Consider the following 21,926-nt stretch of genomic DNA (forward strand, 5'->3'; position numbering starts at 1 on the left):
AGTAACACTGCTCCCAGAGTAAGATACAACTCATTACGCACAAAGGTGGTAGAATCTGCCCCTTACAGCTCAGAGGTGTATAGATATAGCTACTGCACACAACTTCTCACTCACCAAGGGCCAGCATGTATCTTTAGTTACAGCCCTGAGTATGGGGTGGCAGACAGTTGCAGGAGAAGCACAATTCTTCCCTGAATTCCCCTCTTCTGTTGCAGCAGGGAGTTATTTATTACGCTGGTTTTCAGGGTACAACATCTTCTCCTTTATGGCCAAGCCAGCTCTGCTGCCTAGGCACTCAGACTGTAAGCTCTTTGGGGCAGGGTCTATCTTTTTTGTCTGTGTTTGTACAGCGCCCAGAACAGTGGGGCCGTGGTTTACAACTGGGGCTGCCAGGCTGTAACACAAATAAATAATAATAATATATAGTAGGAGCAGAGCCACCCAGTCCCTTCCGCTCCTCGTACTTGCAGGGAGTGTACTGGAAGTGCAACCCCTGCTCGCCCTGTGCCACCAGCATTGGGATCCAGGCAAGTCTTATACAGCTGTGCAGGGGGCTGGCGGGCTGGACTCTGGGAGCATGGCCATGTGGGCCTGGCATCAGTCTAGCCTTTCAGAAGCAGTTTAGCAATGTTTTAAAGAGAGTACTTGGAATACTCAGAGCAAATAGCATCAGCACTACATTCAGGTACTCTGGAGACAGCTCAGATGTGAAACACACAGTAATTACATTGCTACATAAGGATAGAGAACAACTGGATGTCATTGTTTTAACGACACACTCATGCCACGGAACAACCTATTTCTGCGCGACAGCAAAGTCTACAGAGCTATGCCGACTTACCTCCGTTTAAGATCTGGCCCACGGTAATTAACAACTGGTTACGCACCAGTCAACTATGTGGCCCGAGCTAAATCGGTGCTAGTGCTGCAGCAGTCATTACTATTCACTGCCATCAAGTAAAGCCGTTTCCCAAGAGACAACCTTCTACCACAGCTACCCTGAGAGACTATCCCAATGAAGGACAATGACCAGCCTTAAAAACACAAAAGGAGCAGAGTTACGCTTTCACATTAACTTTGGCATTTGCTGACTTGGATGGCTGAACTCTGCACCTTTAATGTTCTCTAAAGGACACGTCTTTGCACTTAATTGACCTTGGGTGCCCCCCTCATTCTGTTTGAGCCCCTGAATCTGAGGGAGGTGCCAGTGAAGCCCCACTACCAGGGAGCCAGAGGGGGTTGGGAGCATGGAGGCCAAGGCTGGGAGAGAAGAGCATGCTGGTCAGGATTGAAGGGCACAAGTGAAGCAGCAATGGAGGTACAGGGACAGGACTGGAACAGGATCTGACAATGACCGGTTACCAGAAATTCAGGATTCCAAACTGTGATGGAATAACTGCTCCTCACCTGCATTTTTTCAATCATTTCAAACAAGTCCACAGTCTGTGAAGAGAAAAGGGTGACACAGAAAGAGAGCTGACATTTCTCCCAGTGAAAATGTCATCTGCAGTAACACCAGCTCTGACAAAGATCACCAGGGTCCTCATGCTTCAAGGCAGAAATTATTCATCTGCTGAAGTCAGGAAGGAATCTCTCTCCCTACATGGATGGCACAGTACAGAACAACTGGCCAGGTGCATTGTTTTCACCGTGAACAGTTAAAGGCAGAATAGCAGCCTGATGTGGTACCGGACGAGCCAGGATTCTGGACTAGATGGACCATTAGTTGCATCAAATGGGCCATAACGTGCTCTGTTCTGTCAAGAGATGGGAAGTTAAACTGGTTAAGATGGACCAGTTTTCAGGGCACCCCACTGAGAAACACACGTCTGTGCCGCAGTACACACACGCCTGCTGTTCTAGTGCACATTGCCTGCCTCTCTCCCCTGTCCCCGGATGCTCTGGACAGAGAGGATGCGGCTCCTTACCTTATTGTGAGCAGCAGGGGGAAGTGCGGTCTGGGGCTCCTGGGCGGGAGAGTCTAGGATGTCAGTGATGCAGTGCTCCACCTCATCAGATCTCCTGAAGGGAGACAATCCCCGTTAACCCTTGTAGCACTCAGGATGCCGATACCCATATGCAGTCCCTCCCAAAAAGTGCCCTGGCCTCCCTCTACACAGCTGCTGATCCCTCCTTCGCCACCCAGCAGGACATCTGAACTCCTCACGGCTCACTGACCTGTGGCAACCCGCTCAGATGTGCCCAACCCCCACTCCCTGCCACTGGTCCCCTCTCTCTGCTCACCTGCACCAGCTCCCTGACCATGCCCTTCCCGAGCTCTGTGGATGTATCTGCTCGGCCAAACCACCTCCCTGCGCCACGCCCCTGATCCAATGGCTGGATTGCAGCGACAGGAGAGGCAGCTCCTAGACGGAACAAACGCTGGGAACCAGAGGAGGACTTCCAACCGGGGGGTTGGGGCATGAGGACCAGCCTCTGAACTATTACAACCTGTCAGATTCCCAGGAATCAGCCACCTCACGACTGCTCAGTATCTGAAGGGCTAAAAGCCCCTAGAGACACTGAAATCAGAACCTAAAGACAGACCCACTTGCTACAGCCTTGCTGCCAGACCAGGGCTGGGAATATGCCCGAGCCAGGGCAAGCAAAGAACTTGTCCACCCTGCAGAAGAAAGGCAGGGGTCAGAAGTATCCCTGCTAAGGAGGTGGGCATGGCAGAGGAGGGGCGTCTGACTGCAGCATGGCCAAATATCACAAATGTGTCATGATTTTGGCCCCTGCTACAGGCCGTCTTGTGATGACGTGAACAGCTGCAGCCTCCATGCAATCTGGGGGGAGAAAACGCAAACGGCAACCGTAACAACGCTTCGCACTGCAAACCCAGCTGACAGCAGCTCGAAGGTTTGGCCCCAGCACTCTTACTGGAGGCTGTTAGTATTTCTGTGCCCTTCACAACCCCTGTGAAAGGCCAAAGCTGGTGGGGAGGAGAACTGTTATTTCACAGGTGACAGAGGCTGCACAGGGCCATTTACGGGCAGAGCCGGGAGCTCTATGTAACACAGACAGGTCTTGTCCACTCTGTCGTACAAGGGACATGCAGAAGTAAGTCCTGCTATAACTCACGCTAACACACTATGGCTCTGTGTCCCCCTCTAGCAGTGAAACCACACATCGAGGTTTAGGACTCTCCAGCTGCTTGCAAGCTGAGATCTCTACATGGCTCATGCTTTAACATCCGCTCAGACCCCACAGACGACCCAAACCGGGGTGGTGTTTGTTGTTACATTTCTCTGTAACCACCAGCCCACAATCAGCTCTAAGGGCCAAGAATCCTGATGCCCCATGTTCCACTGGTGTCTCACGAATACCGGTGTGACCCACTGGCAGTGTGTGTTTGGTGTCTGACTGTGTGGGCTGATCCATGTGGAGGATAACAGCATGTGTCCCCCGTCAGTTACTCCTACAGCTGAAGTAGAGGAGATCTGTGTTGTGCACCTGAAGGTTGAAACCCTGTTAATGCCCCATATGGAGTAAAACAGTGTAAAAGTTAGTCTCAGAGCCTGGAATAATTGTTGGCGTGTCAAGATGTAAAACGCTGTATTTATTACTTAATTTGGATGTTGTGTTAATATTCGAGGGCAGGGGGGGAGGTTGAATTTTTGTTATTTGTACTTCGTTAATGGGAGCTGCTCCTTTAAGAAGAGGTCCAGGCAAACAGAGTGGGTCTGAGACTGGCAGCAGAGTGTGGGAGATTTACACGGTGTGTCCAGAGAGCAGATGACTCCAAAGGAGCTCAGAATTTCATTTAATAAACTCATCTTTCGAGAAAGAAGCCTCATTCTCAAAGGTGCAACGTGAGTGCTTTTGCGGGACTGAACGCTTCAGTCCTTTGTAACGTGCTATAGAGCCTTTCACCTGCAGATACCAATGTGAACACTTCCCTGCTCAACAGGGATTAAAAGTTGTTCCCATCTAAACCCTCCATGAGATAAATCTGGCTGAGTCCCAGTTCCGGCTCCCACATCACAAACTCACCACCCTGCTTTGCACTCAGCTGCAAGCTCTCGGGGCCAGGGACTCTCTCTTACTGTGTGAATGGACGATGCCTAGCACAATGTGGCCCCAGTCTTGGCTGGACCCTCTAGTGAGAGCTCCTGCTGCAAAATTACCTACCTCACTATAAATTTGCCGCCAGGGTTGGTAACACTCTAACTGTAACAAACACATTGTGGATGGGCAGGGAGAATTAAAAAATAAATCAGAAAATGACAAAAATGGCTCTTAAACTTTTTAAACAAATTTAAAGCAGGTCCACAGGGAAGGCCCATTTCTCTGCATATGTGTTTGTCCACATTCTTCTGTCAAGGAAGGACAAAGTGTCACAGACAGGCCAATCAAAGCCACAATGGAAACGGGGCTGGGAAAGAGAAAAGAGAAATTTTGAACTTCATTGACCTGAAATAGCCACAAGGGACTAGCAGAGGGTCAGGGGAGGAAATTTAATGCGATACCAAAACTTACTGAGAACTGTTTAAGCTCATGCCACTTTTTAAAAGTATTTCTTTATGCAGAAGAGTATCTTAACCATACAGTTGTATTACCTTTAAACAGAAAAACAGTCTGGGGTCTCCACAGGGAACCCAGCCCGGGAATTATTCTCACTATCCACTGTTTATCTTTTAAATCAAAAAGTAGCTAGGCAATCCTAACCTGCACACTCAGCCCTGAAATGCTATGGAAGATGCTTTACAGGCCTCTCAGCTATCCATCTCCACATATATTCTGCCAGTGCTTCTCCATCCTGAAAATAAAACCTGCACATTCACTTTGACAGAGGCCACACATTCCTAGCCATGATTTCTTGCTCTCTGGAAGGGAAAGTATCCAAATCCTCATGAAACTATTCTCATGGGTGAAGGGTGCGTGTGGCTATCTTGAAAGCTCTTCATGGGGTTAGCAGTCCAACCCAGGAGCAGAACAATGCCATGTGACGTAAGGACGAATCACATGACCACGAATAGCAAAGTACAGATAACTGAATGGAATAGCTAGGGCTGTAGATGGGAAGTGACCCTTGGGCGGAGGTATGCTCACAGAACGTATCCCTGAAATGTTTAGAAGAATCACCCAATTCTTCGGAGTCAGAATCTGTCTGCAGAAAATAGGTCTCCAGTGATCAGATGAAACGTTTGCTGAGAATCATTTGTCTTGACATGCAGCAGCCCCTCCTATTGCAGTCCTGGGTTTCTCCAGAGCCCACTTCTGCCACTCCTGCCCTTTGGGGGTTTGGTGCGGACAATTCAACTCGTTGTACTTGTGACCCTGTCCTAATCACACCACCGGAGCAGGTAGGAGCTGCAGCTTTGCATTCCCCACACTGCGTCACAGACCGATCCCTGAACTCCAAAGAGAGAGAGAGCAAGACAGAGGCAGAGACCGTGAGAGTGAGCAGCTGCCACCGGTAAGGCTAACTCTCTAGCTGGTGGCCATGTTAGTCCTCCTTCTTTGCCGAGGATTTCCTCTAAATGCCTCTCCTCCTTGTGGCTCAGGAAGAGAGAGAGAGAAGGCCTGTCGGGTCACCTGGCCACAGGCTAAACTCTCATTCCAAGCCCTGTCATTTGGTCCACACCTAGGTGCTCCCCTGGGCTGATTTTCAAGCACACCAGGAGTTACACCGTTCTGCTCTGGAAGGAGAAGTCCTGAGGAAAACGCACCTGTCCTCAAACACCCATCGCCCTCTCCAGAATCATCAGGACTGGAGAAATGCATCTCCTTCTGAGGGAGCGGGGTGGGAAGGGAAGAAACTGAAGTCTCAGCCTTTGGAGGAGAGCTCATCCTAAAGGAAACAATCCGCCAGTCCCCCAGCCCAGCTCACGCTCCACACAGGCCGGGGAAAGTCCTCTCCCTCCTGGAGAAAGGAGTGGAAATTGTCCCAGGATCAGCAGGATGGAGATGAGGCTGGAGTTATGGAGCGGAGGTGTACATGTGAACTACCCTGGAGGTTTCCCTCCCGTTTTAACCCATTCCCACAGCTTGGCCCCAGGTTGCAGCAGGACGAGGCTGCGTCGTGCAAGGCCCGTGAGGGGGAGCCACGGGCCGGTACAGGTACATACCCTCCACAGGCGCCGAAGGTGAAACTGCGCTTCCGAGAAAACATTCTCTACTCCTCGCTCGCCTGCTCACGAGCTTCCTCTCCTCCCGTCTCAGCGTGCAGCAGGGCACAGACTCAGCTCCCCGGCTCCGGCGAGCACGGGCTGCCTCCTCTGCCCCCCCTCAAGCCCCAACCCCCACCTGTTTCTCTTTCCCGAGACACACTTCAATTGAGAGAAGGAAAAGAGCTGCTCACAGCCAGGGCCGGGCATGAGCCGTACAAGGGCAGGAAGCTCCCGGGGAGACACTGCGGGACGCCCTGTGAGCAAGAGAGCGGCAGAGAGTGGCAAAGAGACGCTGGGAGGTGGAGAAACAGGAGGCAGGGAGAGAGCAGAAGTTAGCGTCAGGCGGGGGTACAGTGCCTTCTCCACGCCATGGGGACGTGGCTCTCCCAGCACCAGGCCGAGGAATCTCAGGTGGGAGTTGGGGGGGTGAGGGGGGCTGATGATTGGCTGAGGAGTTTCAGGGGTTCCATTATTTTCTGCCAGTGGGTGAAGTAGCAACAGAACCTGACCGGGGAAGAAGACGAATCTGCTATTTACTTTCCCCCCTTAAAGTCAGATCTGTCCCCCAGCCAGCTTCCCACACCCTACAGGGAGAGGGGAGCAATCCCCTACCGCCTCCATTGCCTACACAGGAAGGGGAAGGCGATACCAACCCCTTCGAGCTCCCCCCCGCCCCCGGACAGTAAATAACACATAATGCAGAGACTTGGCATGAAATCTCTCTTGTGAAATGTCTTGCTGTTGCAATGTGCGCGCTATTGCCTGGGGCATTTCACACCTTTGAGGGGACCGAATCCCCAAGGCCTTTCCACATTTCTTTCCTTCACGTCGATACGGATTCTCCAGCCTGGCAGAGATTGGGCTAGGGGGTGCTAGCCTCCCCACTGCAGACATACACACACAGCTGTGTTTACCTATCTGTGGCCCTGCTGCTTGGGTAGTTGGAGCCCTTTCAAATACATTTCCTCTCTGCCCCCCATCTCTTCCCCTCGCCATAAGATGATGTAATGCTCTATCACCACATAACATCGAGATCTGCAACAGCAGCCACTCCAGCTGGTGAGCTCCCTGTCTGATCTTGAACTACTTTAATCACTGGAGGAGAAAGAGAAAGAGAGAAGGCAACGAGTGAGAAGAGAGACAGACAGACAGAGAGAGAGAACGAAAAGGGAGACAAATGGAGACAGAAAGAGGAGCAGGGAAGAAAAGAAAGGAGCAGAGAGGTAGAAAGGGGCAGAGAAAACCAGAAGGTAGGAGAGACAGACTGAGTATGTCTGCATGTACTACAGATCAGGGGTTTTCAACCTTTTGTTATTTGTGGACCCCTACAAAATTTTGCATGGAGGTGCAGACCCCTTTGGAAATCTTCAGCATAGGCTGCAGACTCCCAGAGACCTGTGGACCACAGGTTGAAAGCCACTGTTCTGTGGTAGCGACAACCTTTCGCAGATCCCTTAGACATCGTCTACGGACCACCAGGGCTCCACGGACCACAGGCTGGAAACCACAGCTGTAGACAACAAGAAATACAAGATACAGATGGAACAGAAAGACAGCAAAGGAGGGAGAGTAGTATAACGCTCCCTGTTGGGGGCATCAGTGCGGGAATGTTGTTCTAGTGCCTCCAGGAAGTTCTGTTGATGAAAGGCCAATGGAACCGCGAGTGCCCTGGCTGTGCATCTTCGGCCAGGGCCAGCACGGTCCCCCCATAAGCAACTTCCATTTCGTAATGCTGGGAACGTACGGAGAAGAGGGGACAAACCAAGGGGTGAAAGCTAGCTAGTGTGCCTTCCCAGCGCACCAGAGCCGAGCCTGAGGCACCACCTGCTACAATGAGGAGCTGCACAGGATGGCTGGAAGCTTTAGGACCAAGAACAGATTGCGGCTACGCTCGCTGTCTCTGGATTTCCCTACACACATGGGGCGGGGGGGGAGGTGTGCATCTGAACTCCCCCTTCTCCCCTCCTCAGTGGTCAACTAGTTAGCAGTGTTGCCTATCGAGTTGTTTTCCAACTGCCCCGCCCCCTGTACATTCAAACACCCCCTCCAATTTCAGCTCCTGGGGAGAACATGCTCCATCTGCATTGCTGGGGAATTAGAGGGACTGTGTGTTCACAAGATGGGAATTGTGGGGGAAGGGAAAGGGGAGATTAGCTAAACTAGGACAAAGAGGGAACATCCGGGAAAATGAAATGTGGACCGGTGAAGGAGACGGGTCTGGTACTCTGAGGAGAAGTCTCTCAGGGTAGTGGGAATTACAGCCCCATTGTTACTAGTTCTCCAGGTATGTTAGGCCTGGCTTTCATTCCACCACATCACAACTCCACAGGACCCAAGTACACAATATACAACTGCAATATACAACTGCAAACCAGCTCCCTCCACAGCTCAGCGTCCCCAGGGCCTCAGCTCACCGATTAGTTACAAACAGCCTCCCTCCTCCAACAAGCATCACTTCAACAGGCAGGCGAGTCACAACTCCCTTGCTGGCACTGGCTGCCCCTCAGCACACTGCTAATCCACAGCCCCTCTCGACAACTGCTGCCCTCAACTTGCACTCCAGCCAAGGACTGCCCGTGGGAACACACCAAACACAGCAATGCCACCAGACCGCAGGGGTGCCTGCATTCAACAGCGTCCACGTGCAGGTCTCAGGATGCAGTGGTCAGTGTGGTAGGTCATTCATCCTGGGTAGGGTTAGGTTTGAACTGGAACGGTGTGAATTTACGGAGCTCAGCTCCATCTGTCTATTCATCCAGTCCCTGTAAGAGCATCTGACAGGAGGCATTAGCTCGCAGAAGGAAATGCCTGCACAGCAACACCCAGGCACAGGCAGCCACACAAACACAGCAACCCCTTAGACTGTCAATTAATCCGCACAGACACCGTCTCCCTCTGTACTTATTCACACTGTGCAGCATTAATAAATCATCAGACAGGTTCCCAGGTGCAGCCCCCTCCCCACAGTAAGACATCAGAGCACATCTGCACCCACCGGTGCACCCAAGCATGTCCGCGCGAACGCAGGCACGCACACCGACGCCCACAGCCCCCAGGTCCGGTGCCAGGTGCACACAGATGGCACCTCCCACGGGCCATCTGGGCTCAAGATCTGATGCCAGGAGGTTGGCAGGATATGGGTGAGATCCCTCAAACAACCCACTTGAAGCCCCTTCCCCCGCCCATGTCTCTGCCTCACCCACTCTCCATGTAGCCTGCCCCCCCACCCCCGTTCTGTGCCTCTGGCCTCCCCCCACCCTCCATCCCTGCCTCTCCCCTGCGCACTGCATTACAGCACAATTTCTTTATGAAATAACCCAGAGCCAGCTCCCCGCATGGATCTGAAACTCCCTTCCCTGCACAGGGCCGGCGGGAGGGGGTAGCAGTGTCAGCCCCTGCCCTGCCCTCCCCTCCGGCTCACAAAACACGGCTAATTGGCATTGCAGGAAAGAAGAGATTGCAAAGCAGCTGAGCTCCCCTACCTGAGATGGGCTCTCTCATCCCCGGCTGGTGAGCGGATGGAGACACAGGGAGCCCAGCTGCTCCCGCATACGCCTCCCCCCTCCCTGCACTATCAATTATTCAAGTAGGTTGCAGTGTCCTCTTCCTCTCGCTCTCTCTGCCTGGCCCTCCCTTTCTCTTCCGCTGCCCCCCACCTGCAGCCAGACGGAGCAGAGCAGCACCCGCACACTCCAAACCGAAGAGATTCTCCTTCTGCTCTGCTCTCAGACAGGGAGCGTGCATCCCAGCAGGGCAGCAGCCTGCGGGGTTGCCAACCCTCCAGGATTGCCCGGGACGCTCCAAGAATTAAAGGTTCATCTTTGATTAAAGATATGTCATGCGATGAAACTCCAGGGATACGTCCAGCCAAAGCTGGCAACCCTAGGGGGGAGCTGACCTTCACAAGGTAGGTACAGCGTGGGCAGCGCGAGCCTCCCACGCTGCCCCTGCCAACACCACGACAGAGGTGACCGTTAGAAGAGAAAGAGGACTTCATGTGGGGGGGTCTTGTCTCTGTGGCCCACTCAATCGCCGTCTGATGTGGGTCGATTGCAGGGAATTTGGTCACCCAGACTGACTGAATACCCGGCTCATTTCACGTGGTGACCAATGAACAGAGAGACTAACTACTTACCGTTAATGCTGCCATGGGACTTGTGCCCTATAGGTGAAAAGCTCTGTGCCCATTGATTTCACCGCCCCCCTCTAAACCAGCCATTCCCCCCCACTCCGCAACATAGGGCCGGATCGTAACTCTGCCATGGAGGGGAAAGGCTTGGTATTCCCTTCCCATGAGCCAACCAGCCCTCCTGACCCTTCCCCTGTTGAAGTCATCTGGATTGGCCAAGATCTCATCTCACACCCCACTCTATAGATCAGAAGGTGCCTCCGTTTCTAGGGGAAGCCTAAAATAGTCCTTTGTTACTATGCTCTGATTAAAAGGTGTGGCTTGGTCCAACAACATGAGCCAGAAGAGAATAATTTGGGGGGAGCTGAAGCCCTATACCTCTTCTCCAGTATCTGTGTAAGCAGGGGTGGGGGCTCCTTGAGGCACAACCAGGGTCTGATCAAAGACAGAATGAGTAACTTAACTTGGTCTAGAAAGGCACAAAGACCCAGACCCTCAAAGATATTTAGGTGCCTAATTTCCACTGATTCCCATGGGAGTTAGGCACCTAAATACCGCTGAGGATCTGGACCTAGGAGCTCAAGCTCACCCAATAGGGGTTGATCAGGATACAGACAGTTAACAAAACCCCTCGCCTTACAAACCACGGCCCCCCTCCACCACCCGCCACCCACCCCACTGAAAATGACAGACTGGGGGTGTGAGTGACACAAATCTGGAAGGCGGCAGCAGGGGGCTGAGATGGATGAAGGCAGATCAGAGAGGAGGTAAGATGTGGGAAAACGTATATCATATTTCTCACATTCCAAATCAAGTGATTTTATTTGAGCTTTTTGTGCAAATTGTCTTTTGGGCTATGATAAAAGCATGAGAAAATGCAGCTCAAAAAGGCCATTTTGAAGAACATTAACGAGGCAGTGAAAATCGGGTGTTCAGCTGGGATGGGCTGACTCCGTGTTTATGCTGGGTGGGATACCACTCATTGTAGTGGAGGACACAGAACATCTGCGGCTCAGATGTAGGCTCTCAGAGACCTAATGAAGGCAGCAGTTAGTCTGCAAAACAGTTATTCCTGGTGTTGATTATATGCAAGAAGCAGAGAGCCCAACTTGATTCTCAAAGCCCAGAATCATAGAAATATAGGACTGGAAGGGACCTGAAGGTATTGTCAAGTCCAGCCTCTGCACAGAGGCGGGACCAAGTAAACTTAGACCTTCCCTGACAGGTCTTTGTCCAACCTGTTCTTAAAAACTTCCAACGATGGATATTTCACAACCTCTCTTGGAAACCCGTTCCAGAGCTTAATGACCTTTATAGTTAGAAAATTTTCCTAATCTTTAACGTAAATCTCCCTTGCTACAGATTAAGCCTATTACTTCTGCCCTACCTTCAGTGGACATGAAGAACAATTGGTCACTGTCCTTTTTATAACAGCCCTTAGCACATTTGAAGCCTGTTATCAGATCCCCACTCATTCTTCCTTTCTCAGGACTAAATGGGGCCAGTAATTTTAACCTTTCCCCATAGGTCAGGTTTTCTAAACCTTTTATCATTACTATTGTTTTCCTCCGGACTCTCTCCAATTTGTCCACAGCTTTCCTAAAGTGTGGTGCCCAGAACTGGACACAGTACTCCATCTGAGGCCTCACCAGTGCCAAGTAGAGCAAGACAATTACCCTCCGTGTCTTACACACAACACTCCTGTTAATACGCTCCACGCTGATATTAGCTTTTTTCACTGCTGCATCATGTTGTTGACTCATATTCAATTTACGATGCACTATAACCCCCAGATCCTTGTCAGTTATTCCCATTTTATAGTGGTGCATTTGATTCTAGTTTCCTAAGTGAAGTACTTTCCATTTATCTTTTTTGAATTTCATCTTGTTGGATTAAGACCAATTTTCCAATTGGTCAAGGACATTTTGAATTCTAATCCTGTCCCCCAAAGTGCTTGCAGCCCCTCCCCGCTTGGTATCTCCTGCATATTTCCTAGGCAAGTATAAGTCAGTGGCACTGACATTGAAAAAATAGCATCTCCAAACTTGTAAACTCAGCACACATGTGCCAGTATCGCTGAGAGATGATAAACATGGAGCCCTGAGGTGCCATCGATAGAGAGACACTTTTAGAGGAGAGGTGCACTTTATGGACTATGTAAAACAAAGTTAGAGTCGGAAAGAAGACTATGACAAGCAGACCCTTCTGTCTCATTAATGTCAATTTGTTCAAAAGCTTGTGAGTATGCATGCCACCGTTTGAGCGCCCAGCTCAGGGTACAAGTTGGAGCTGGGCTTCCAGGGGGTTTTAAAGATTGGATTTGGTCATGGCCATGTGCTCTGCGTGTTCTGGGCCTCCTGTGCTCCAGATGGGTGAAGTTTGGGTATGATTTTGGGGTGAGTCCTCTGTAAGGGTTTTTTCAGGCAAGCACAGGTGTTCAAGGGTGGCTCCAGATTCACCCAGGTCAGAGGTGTCGCTAAGCCAGGGATGCAGTTACTCAAGAACCATCCCTTCACTAGGTTTGGCATCCTGTATGGGTGTTCAGAAACAGAGAACATACCCACTATATGCATATGATGATCCCACGGTATATGATCCCAACCTGGTCCTCATGGCTATTGAGGTGAGATGCTCTTGTTGCTGACACAGCTCATTTGTCTTGGAGCATTCTGGGCTGCCTGTACTCTTGGAGAGGGGAGACATCAACTCTCGATGCATTCTTGGGGCTAAATTGTGGCTTTGCCACATACACTGAGTAAGGGGAAATGTATAATTGTGGCGGTGCCCCAGGAGCATAGTAGGGACCAAGTTGTGACTCTGAGCCACGATCTAGTCCCTGGTTTCCTCCTTGCTCCAAAAAAAGCAGTAATGTGTGCTCCAGTGTCCCATTGGGTGCAGATTACTTTCTCCTCTTCGGCCCTGGCTTGGTTCTGCACTTCCTGTGTGCTACTTGGATGTCACCAGCCATTGTAATCTGGACAAGGAAGTTAATTAAACAGGAGCTAAATTTTCAAATATGTTATTGGGAATGTAAATGTATTTGGAATTTGAATCTACACATGATTTTCAGATTTGGATGCTTAATCACCTCCCTCTGTGTTTCGGTAACTAAATACTAGTGCTAGGCCCCTAAGTACTGATTTTAGGTGCCTAAATCAGCATGTAGCTACATAATATTGATATTTAGAAGGCGCCATGGTCCAGCCTCGGCTAGAAAGTACTGCAACTACTCCAGTTGTGTCCAGCACGATGTGCCACTCGAGGGTTTTGACAAATGTTGCTGCCTAGGCAGTGTCGTTTCACTAGACACAGTGATTGACAATGACATTATGAAGTGCTCTGATGCAGCCGGCGATGCCTTTGGAAAACTTCAGCATACTTATGAACATGGTGCCAGACAGCAAACAAAAACTGATGTTTACCGCGCCATCATCATCACCACACTTCTCTACTCCTTTGAGGCGGGTGCTCTTTATCAACACCACGTGCTTGGACCAATTCCACCTTTGATGTCTCCAGTGGAAATGGGGAAATAAATGACAAGATTTGGTTCCAAACACCTCGCTCCGTGAGTGCTACAGCATCACAGGCATCGAAGCTTTTATAGTGAGAGCACAGCTGAGATGGGATGGTCGTGTGGTCTGCATGTCTGAGAGTAGAATAAGTCACTGTCTGTCTTTTATGGAGAATTGCAGACTGGAACTTGTTTTAAGGACAGATCAAGAAAACCTTACAAAGACACTCTCATGGTTAACCTCCAAACTTGCAGTGATGACCTCAAAACCTGGGATCTCTTAGCCCATAACAAAATCAGATAGCGGCTGGGAGATGTTGAGAGCTCGCAGGTTCCTGCAATCAAGAATTGTGCGAGGTGTGAAACTAAAAGCAGCACGCATTCGTCTGCAATTGTCTTCACTTGTTGTACTTGCAGACTGGGCTGCAGGTCAGAAATCGGGTTTTGGCCTCATCTCAGGACCCACATACGTGACCGTAGCTCCTCTGCTGAACTCCATCATGTGCCTAAATACAGATGTAGGGGCCTAACTTTACGCACCCAAGTCTGAAAATGAGGCCCATACTGCATACACTCTGGGAATGATTTGATATCTTGTATTAATCATAACCTGTGTAATAAAATCTATTTTAAGTCTTTGTATCATCTGTTTGGATTATGAACTCATTAGGACAGGACCCTTGTTTTCATATCTGTCTATACAGACTCTAGCACACACTTGGTGCTGTATAGGTTATAATATGTTATGCTCACTTAGCACCTTTCAGATGAAGATCTCAAAAATTTTAAACAGCTTGGTGACTGTCATTATCCCCATTCTACAGATGGGAAAACTGGCACAGAGAGGTTAATCAACCCGCTCAGGGTCACCCTACGAGTTGGGCAGAGACAGTAGAGCTGGGTGGGAAACTGTTTTCTCATCCTGTGAAAAAGTTGAGACCTTTCAAACATTTGTGTGGAAAATGAGGGCACGCCAGCACCCTTCTCGGAAGAGCCTGACGGTTCGGGCCCTCGCCCAGACTGTGGGGAGCCCAGTTCAAGTCCTAACGGCCTGACCATTTCCAAGCAGGCAAGAAGTCTGTGGGCAGACAGAGGGACGTGGGAGTGCCTGCTGGGCAGCGTGGGAGGCAGACTGGGGGTGGGGGATTTCAAGAAGGGCTCATGGTGAGAAAGGAAAACGAGCTGGGTCCATTTTCGGCAAGGAGGAGAGAATCAGGAGAAGTTCCTTCTGGGAGGGGGGAGCTTCAGGCAGAGAGTGGATTCGGCATAAAAAAAACCCCATTAATGTCTCCATATCCATACACATTGGAACTGGCTCTAGTGACTCCCTACAAACTTCCCCAGCAAATCCCCCTCTATCCTGGGATGCCAGAGCGTCAGGAAGGTTGTTTCACTCGGAAAGCACTGGGGGAGACTAAAAGGAACCCCGGGACTTGGGGAGTCTGTGGTGACAGCCCCTCAGTGGAGGCAGGAGCACCTGGAGACACGCTTGGGTCTCAGAGAGGGATGTCACCACCACCACCCCCCTCCCCTGGCAGAACTCTCCTCGCCCTGGCTCTTTGGGCAGCCAGAGAGGTGAGGCTGGCCCTTTAAGCCAGGAAGCAGCGGCTTATTAGTGTGGACAGCACGATCCACTGCAGTAGAGGAGCTGGCTGGAGGGAGGGGGAGTGGGACACAGAGGAAGGGATCATCCACAAATGACTGCACCACGAGAAGCAGCAGGACGACCGAGAAAATAAAAGGCCAGTGTATGCAAACTCCGGCACAAAGCTCGGCTGATGTCCAACACACGGCATCGTGTTCAAGGTGTGCATTTCTCAGTGTGTGTCACCGCACCTGCACTGCCGCATGACTGCGTGAGCCAAACACGTCTGCTGTTTTTTACTACTATTATTATTATTTTACGCATTTATTATTACAGTCGGGCCTCGCAGCTCCCGACTGAGATCAGGGCCCCATCGTGGGAGGCACAAAAGAAGAGACAGTCCCCGCTCTGAAGAGCTTATTCTCTAAATAAACAAGACATAGGAGGTGGTGAGGGTGACCAGACAGCAAGTGTGAAAAATCGGGATGGAATAATAGCTCCTATCTAAGAAAAAGCCCCAAATATCAGAACCGTCCCTATCAAATCAAGACAGCTGGTCACCTGAGGTGGTATGATTATCCCCATTTACATACATGGACTGCCTGACGACACACGGGAAATTCAACCCAGATCTCCTGTGCCCCAGGCTAGTGCTCAACCACACACTATCTTTCCTCCCTGCACTTGCCTTACTACTGCCGCTTATCAGACTGCAGGCATGGAACACTAGCGTCTAGTGAGGGGTATCCTGTTAAATGCATGACCGGTGGGCATCAGGCATGGACCAGCCACAGTAGCACACAAAAGAGTATGCACAATTACTCTATCAGCTAGGAAATATCCACCCATTGCTACAATAGGACAGATCAGCTAGAGAGTGTCTATCATTTACTTACTACACATCAAGATACTGTCAGGGACTGTCTGCCAATTGCAGTGAGGCAAAAGGCAAAGATAGGGATCATCCATCAATTACTGCACTAATAAGGCTGTTAGAGAGACGAGATGGGTGAAGTAATATCTTTTATTGGACCAACTTCAGTTGATGAGACAAGCTCTCTCACCAGCAGAACTTGGTCCAGTAAAAGATATTACCTCACCCCATTTGTCTCTCTAATATCCTGGAACCGACACAGCTACAACTGCACGGCATACTAATAGGACTATCTCAGGGATACAGAGCATCCAGTAATTAGGGCACTACATATGGCAGCTGCCACTATTTACTGCAATACAGACAAGACAGAATGCATCTTACTAAGTACTACGTGACTGTCCACCAGTCCAAGGACCACGAGAAAGAGACCACGAACCATCCACTGATGCTGAGTTCCTATGAAACCTGTTAGTTGGGAAGGTTTTTGTGTGTTGTATGTTCTGCTTATATGCTGAATCCTTTTCTCCGAGGCTTTGTCTTCTCCATTTAGACTGTAAACTACTGAAGGAAAGGGTTGTCTCTTATTTGAGTTTGTACAGCACCTAGCACTATGGGGCCCAATCCTGATTGGCACCTCTGGGCTCCACCAAAATATAAATAATAAGCACGTATTTCCACTGCTAGAGCTAGGCTCAGTTATAAATGTTATTTTTAATAGCATAGGGCACATGAGCAGCTCCTGTTCCGCTAAACTTACACACCCATGACAGGGAGCATCTGCTTTTACTAGACTGAAAAGAACAGCTGGGCTAGGGAGCATTCAGCAGTTACTAGACTGCAGTGAACTGGGCTGCTGGGACAGCTAATTGCTAGATTGCAATGAACTCTGTGGATGGGATAGGGAATATCCAAGGGTTCCTAGACTGGAAGTGACTGTATGGCTGGAATAGGGAGCCTCCAGCAATATCTAGACTGCTATGAATAAGGAAATAGGGAGGATCAGCAATGCTATGATGACCCATGTGGTTGGGTTAGGGAACATCCAATAATTTCTTAACTGCAACTAAAACGAACTCAAATGGCTTAAGGAAGAGCAAGCTGTTTACTTCCTACTTAATGTGTGTCAGGGCCAGAAAAGTGTGGAACTGTATCACCTGCCACGGTGAGGGAAACTGTAGAAGTAGTAAATATCTGTTATTGTGGTCCTGCCCAACCCCCAGTCAGCTGAGTAATGAACACAGAGAGGAAACAATAGCCAGTGAGATAGAGCTATTTCCTTATTTCTACAAATATCACCTAATCTGTTTCTACATCACCTTTCACTGTGAAGAGCTTTACAAACCATAGAACAAAGAGAGTATTGAGAGAATATTCAGGCTGAAATTTAACAGCACTCAAAGTCAGACAATGCCAGTGTTAAAAAAAGTGCAGTTCTGCTTTGGAAAGTGATTGTAAAAATGAGCATTCTGAGACGCCCAGTTTATTGGGTCTCAATTACACCACATCAAAGGTGTTCACTTTACAGGGAGGTAGGTAAAACATCTTTCTAAGTGCCAACCCTGCAAACTGCCCCAAGGAACTGAGATTCAAGCTAGGTTCTTCCCATGATCAATAATAAAGACAAACTCTGCCCCCAGTGACTCCTCTGGAGTCTTATTTGCACATTTGAAACATAGAAATCAGTTTGGGTGATGATGCACAGGAAGGAATAGGCTTCAGCTCCTTCTCTCTGAGCGGTGCGGGCTCTGCACACAACCAGGAGTAAGAAGCAGGGAAAACTTACTGTTCTCACTAAACCCAGCAACTCTGATTCTGAATGGAGATGGTCTAAGAGGCCAGAAGGTGCCATTTTTACTGACTCACTTTTCAAGTGGATCCAGTCGTGTTTAAAATGTGCTTCTTCCAAGAATCTTTCCTACCTTGTTGTCCTCATCAGTAATCACTCCACGCCCCCCTCTGACTTGAATTGCTGGCTGCTCCTTGCTTTGTCTCACCTGCCTCAGGCCTTCTCTTCGCTGCTGACAGAAGGGGTGTTTTTTACCTCAGGTAACTATCCTGAAATCAAAACAAAGTGAAGACCAAGCACTTCCGTTTTACCGCCAGGTAAACTCACCAAGGTCAGCAGCACTGTATCCCTGTTTGGATTGACCTTGTCTAGTTTACCTCGCAGTAAAACGAGAGTGTCTGGTCTTTACTGAGCTTTTACTCAGGAGAGCTGATATGTGTCAGTTACCCCACAGTAAAAAATGCAGCTTTTTTAGCTTTGAAAAGTAGACGGTGAACTCTCTAGGGCAAGGAATACACCTCACCCTGCACTATATTTGTGAAGTGTACAGCACTCCATAAATGATCACTACCACTAATAGCACAGTGCTCGACAATTTCAAACCATAGTTCAATCATTAACAAATTAATTAATCAGCGCACCCAGCTGGTAAATCAGCCTGTCAGCTACTGATAAGACTCCAGGAAGGCCCAGCAATATGCAGTGGAGTCATTGATGTAGCATCTCAGGGGAGGAGGGGGTGAGTGTTTATATTTCAATTGTTTGAGGTATTAATAAACTTTGCAAACCTGTTTGGAGTTTGCTTAAGTGCAAGGTGCACAGTAACATTTCTCATGCGGGATCAGAGCTCAGCTGAGCAGTTTCTCTCACTTCCAGCATTGCCAAATATGGAGTTTCAATTTCCAGCTGATATATTGTGGCCCATAGCACCTCAGGACAGGGAGGGTGTGTGATCCCACAAGCTAAAGAGATCTAGGCCAAATACCAGCTCAGATAATGATATTCCTAAATTCCACCACCGCCTGCATGCAATATCCATTTTTAATCCCTGTCTTAAACTGTTATTTACAGTTACTGTAAATTGTTGATAGCTGTGGTGTTCCACCCCAGAGGTTGCAGCATTTTAAAGGTTGGTGATGACCCTTGTACCCAGATTTTGTAAAACAGTTTGGGATTCGTATAGCTGTAAGAGGAGATGTCTGTTGTCTCTAACAGAGAAGAGACAAGAGGACACTCCTGTAACGAATGCAGAAGCTATTCTCTTTTGGGGCTGCAGGAGACAGACAGCCCTGGTGGTTCTCTCGGGCTCACAAGGTGGTAAGGCAGCCCGTGCCGCCTAGTGTCACCCTATTCAAGCCTCGTCTGCACCTAACATTTAAAGAGACCAGCTGGGTGAGGCGATGTCTTTTACCGGACCAGCTTCCGTTGGCGAGAGAGACAAGCCTTCCATCTTCCGCAGCGTTCTTCTGCACAGACCTGACGAAGAGCGCTGCGTACGCTCCAAAGCACGTCTCTCCCACCAACAGGAGCTGATCCAATAAACATATTCACCTCATCCACCGTGTCTATCTGACATCCGAGGACCAACACTGCTACAACAACACTGCATGTACCTAAAACCCAGGTCAACCTAACCACGTTGTTCAGAGTAGAGGTGCCAGAATAGGGGCACCAGGGCCAGGACCCCCCACTTTTTAACTGGGGCATCATTTGGGGGGCCGAGGACTGCGTTGCCCCTCCAAACTGTAAGCCCCACTTCTCCGGAGGTTCTGGCACTCCTGGCTCAGCCGTGAAAAATTTCATGCCCTGTACCAAATAGCTATACTGACCTAACCTCCCCGTAGATACAGATCGGCTGACGGAAAAACTCTCCACTGACCCACCTATGGCCTCTTGGATTTACCACAGCAATGGACAAACCCCTTCCATCGCTGTAGTAAGTGGCTGAGCTGCTGCAGCTGCTCCACTTCAGTACTCCTCATGTAGACATACCACATGAGCTGACTGAGGAGGTATCTGAGCCATTAGCGATTATCGTTGAAAAGTCTTGGAAGACGGGAGAGATTCCAGAAGACTGGAAAAGGGCAGATATAGTGCTAATCTATGAAAAGAGGAATAAGGATAACCCAGGGAATTACAGACCAGTCAGCTTAACTTCTGTACCCGGAAAGATAATGGAGCAAATAATTAAGCAATCCATTTGCAAACATCTAGAAGATAATAAGGTAATAAGTAACAGTCAGCATGGATTTGTCAAGAACAAATCATGTCAGACCAAGCTGATAGCTTTCTTTGGCAGGGTAACCAGCCTAGTGGATAGAGGGAAGGTGATAGATGTGGTGTATCTTGATTTTAGTAAGGCTTTTTATACTGCCCCACATGGCCTTCTCTTAAACAAACTAGGGAAATACAACCTGTACTATAAGGTGGGTGCAAAACCGGCTGGAAAACCGTTCCCAGAGAGTGGTTATCAATGGTTCACAGTCGTGCTGGAAGGGCATAACAGGTGGGGTTCTGCAGGGATCAGTTCTGGGTCCAGTCCTGTTCAATATCTTCATCAATGATTTGGATAATGGCATAGTGAGCACACTTATTAAGTTTGCAGATGATACCAATCTGGGAGGGGTTGTAAGTGCTTTGGAGGATAGGATTAAAATTCAAAATGATCTGGACAAACTGGAGAAATGGTCTGAAGTAAATAGGATGCAATTCAATAAGGACAAATGCAAAGTGCTGCACTTAGGAAGGAACAATCAGTCGCACACATACACAATGGGAAATGACTGCCTAGGAAGTAGTGCTGCAGAAAGGGATCTGGGGGTCATAGCGGATCACAAGCTAAATATGAGTCAACAGTGTAACGCTGTTGCAAAAAAAGCAAACATGATTCTGGCATGGCATGGGGGGGGGGGTCATCACTTCTGCGGGGGGGTTGTCACAACCTGAAATATTTTCAAAGGGCATCCCAGCAAAAAAAGTTCAAGAACCCCTACTCTTGAGGTTCCACCCAGCTCTCTGTGCTAGTGCAGGCTGGGCAGTCACTTCCAGGGAAACAAAACCCTGTCCCACAGCAGGTCTAAGCACTGAGCTCTGATTATCAGTGATCTCCGCTCTAGCGGTCACTTTAAACAAGACTCTCTGTGGGACAGGGGCAGGTCAAATAGTGCCTGTACCTCTTAGGCAGAGCCCACATCACCAAGCAAAACATCTGCCCCCACCCTCTCTGTTTCTCTCCACTGGGATCTAGCATCCAACCCCCTGCTCAGTGAGTGCAGTTCATGGAGTGGTGACCAGTGCTTAATTGAGAATGAAAGAGGAGCTGGGGCACAAGCAAGTGTTTACTTTCATAACTAATGTGGTAAGCCCAGAGGTGCCGGGGCTATGAACTGTCCAGCCTAGACATGCCAGGGCTCAGTTTAAGCACTAAGGGTGACTCTCCCCCCCCACTCCCCAGCTGGAAAATCAGGACAGGCTAAATTCAGTTCTGCTGCCCTTTCCTCATACAGAACTGTAATGATCCCTTTCCTCATACAGAACTGTACGTAGATAACAACATTGTTTTACCCTCACATTCAATACTAAAGTGATTTGTAACCCTACACCAACCCCAATGGATCACTTGGCAATGCAGCTCTTTCTGCTGGATGCCTAGGCAGAGGAGATGTGTCCATGTAAATACAGTCTGGTCCTCCTGGAACCTCTCCCACCCCGGGGGAGAGCTCATCTGGAGCTTGCTTACAAATCATCATTTGAAATGATTGGGTTGCGAACATCACCGAAATGAATGCGCCGACAACGCCATAAAAACAACAGCAGTGTGAGGAAGCTGGTCTCTGTTCGTACTCTTGAAACCTACAATGCTTTTTCAGGTACAAGTATTTTAAGTATGTATGGATGTTTTAATTTCAGTTCAGGTTTC

General features: G+C 49.3%; 1 protein-coding gene across 4 annotated transcripts in view; it reads right to left on the minus strand.

The window, feature by feature from the left end:
• LOC137167737 (rap1 GTPase-activating protein 1-like) overlaps positions 1-9,726 on the minus strand; it is a 49,727-nt gene extending 40,001 nt beyond the window's left edge. For all 4 annotated transcript variants that reach the window (XM_067570018.1, XM_067570016.1, XM_067570017.1 and 1 more), the window contains exons 1-3: positions 9,599-9,726; positions 1,929-2,022; positions 1,408-1,443 (exon numbers count right to left, since the gene is read on the minus strand). In XM_067570018.1, the coding sequence (XP_067426119.1) occupies positions 1,408-1,425 (18 nt within the window). In that variant the 5' untranslated portion in view covers positions 1,426-1,443; positions 1,929-2,022; positions 9,599-9,726. The remainder of the gene's footprint in view (positions 1-1,407; positions 1,444-1,928; positions 2,023-9,598) is intronic.
• Between the last annotated feature and the right edge of the window lie 12,200 nt (positions 9,727-21,926).

Source organism: Emydura macquarii, unplaced genomic scaffold (assembly GCF_026122565.2).
Source record: "Emydura macquarii macquarii isolate MOO-44397 ecotype Brisbane River unplaced genomic scaffold, CSIRO-AGI_Emac_v2 contig_2979, whole genome shotgun sequence".
Lineage (NCBI taxonomy): Eukaryota > Metazoa > Chordata > Testudines > Chelidae > Emydura > Emydura macquarii.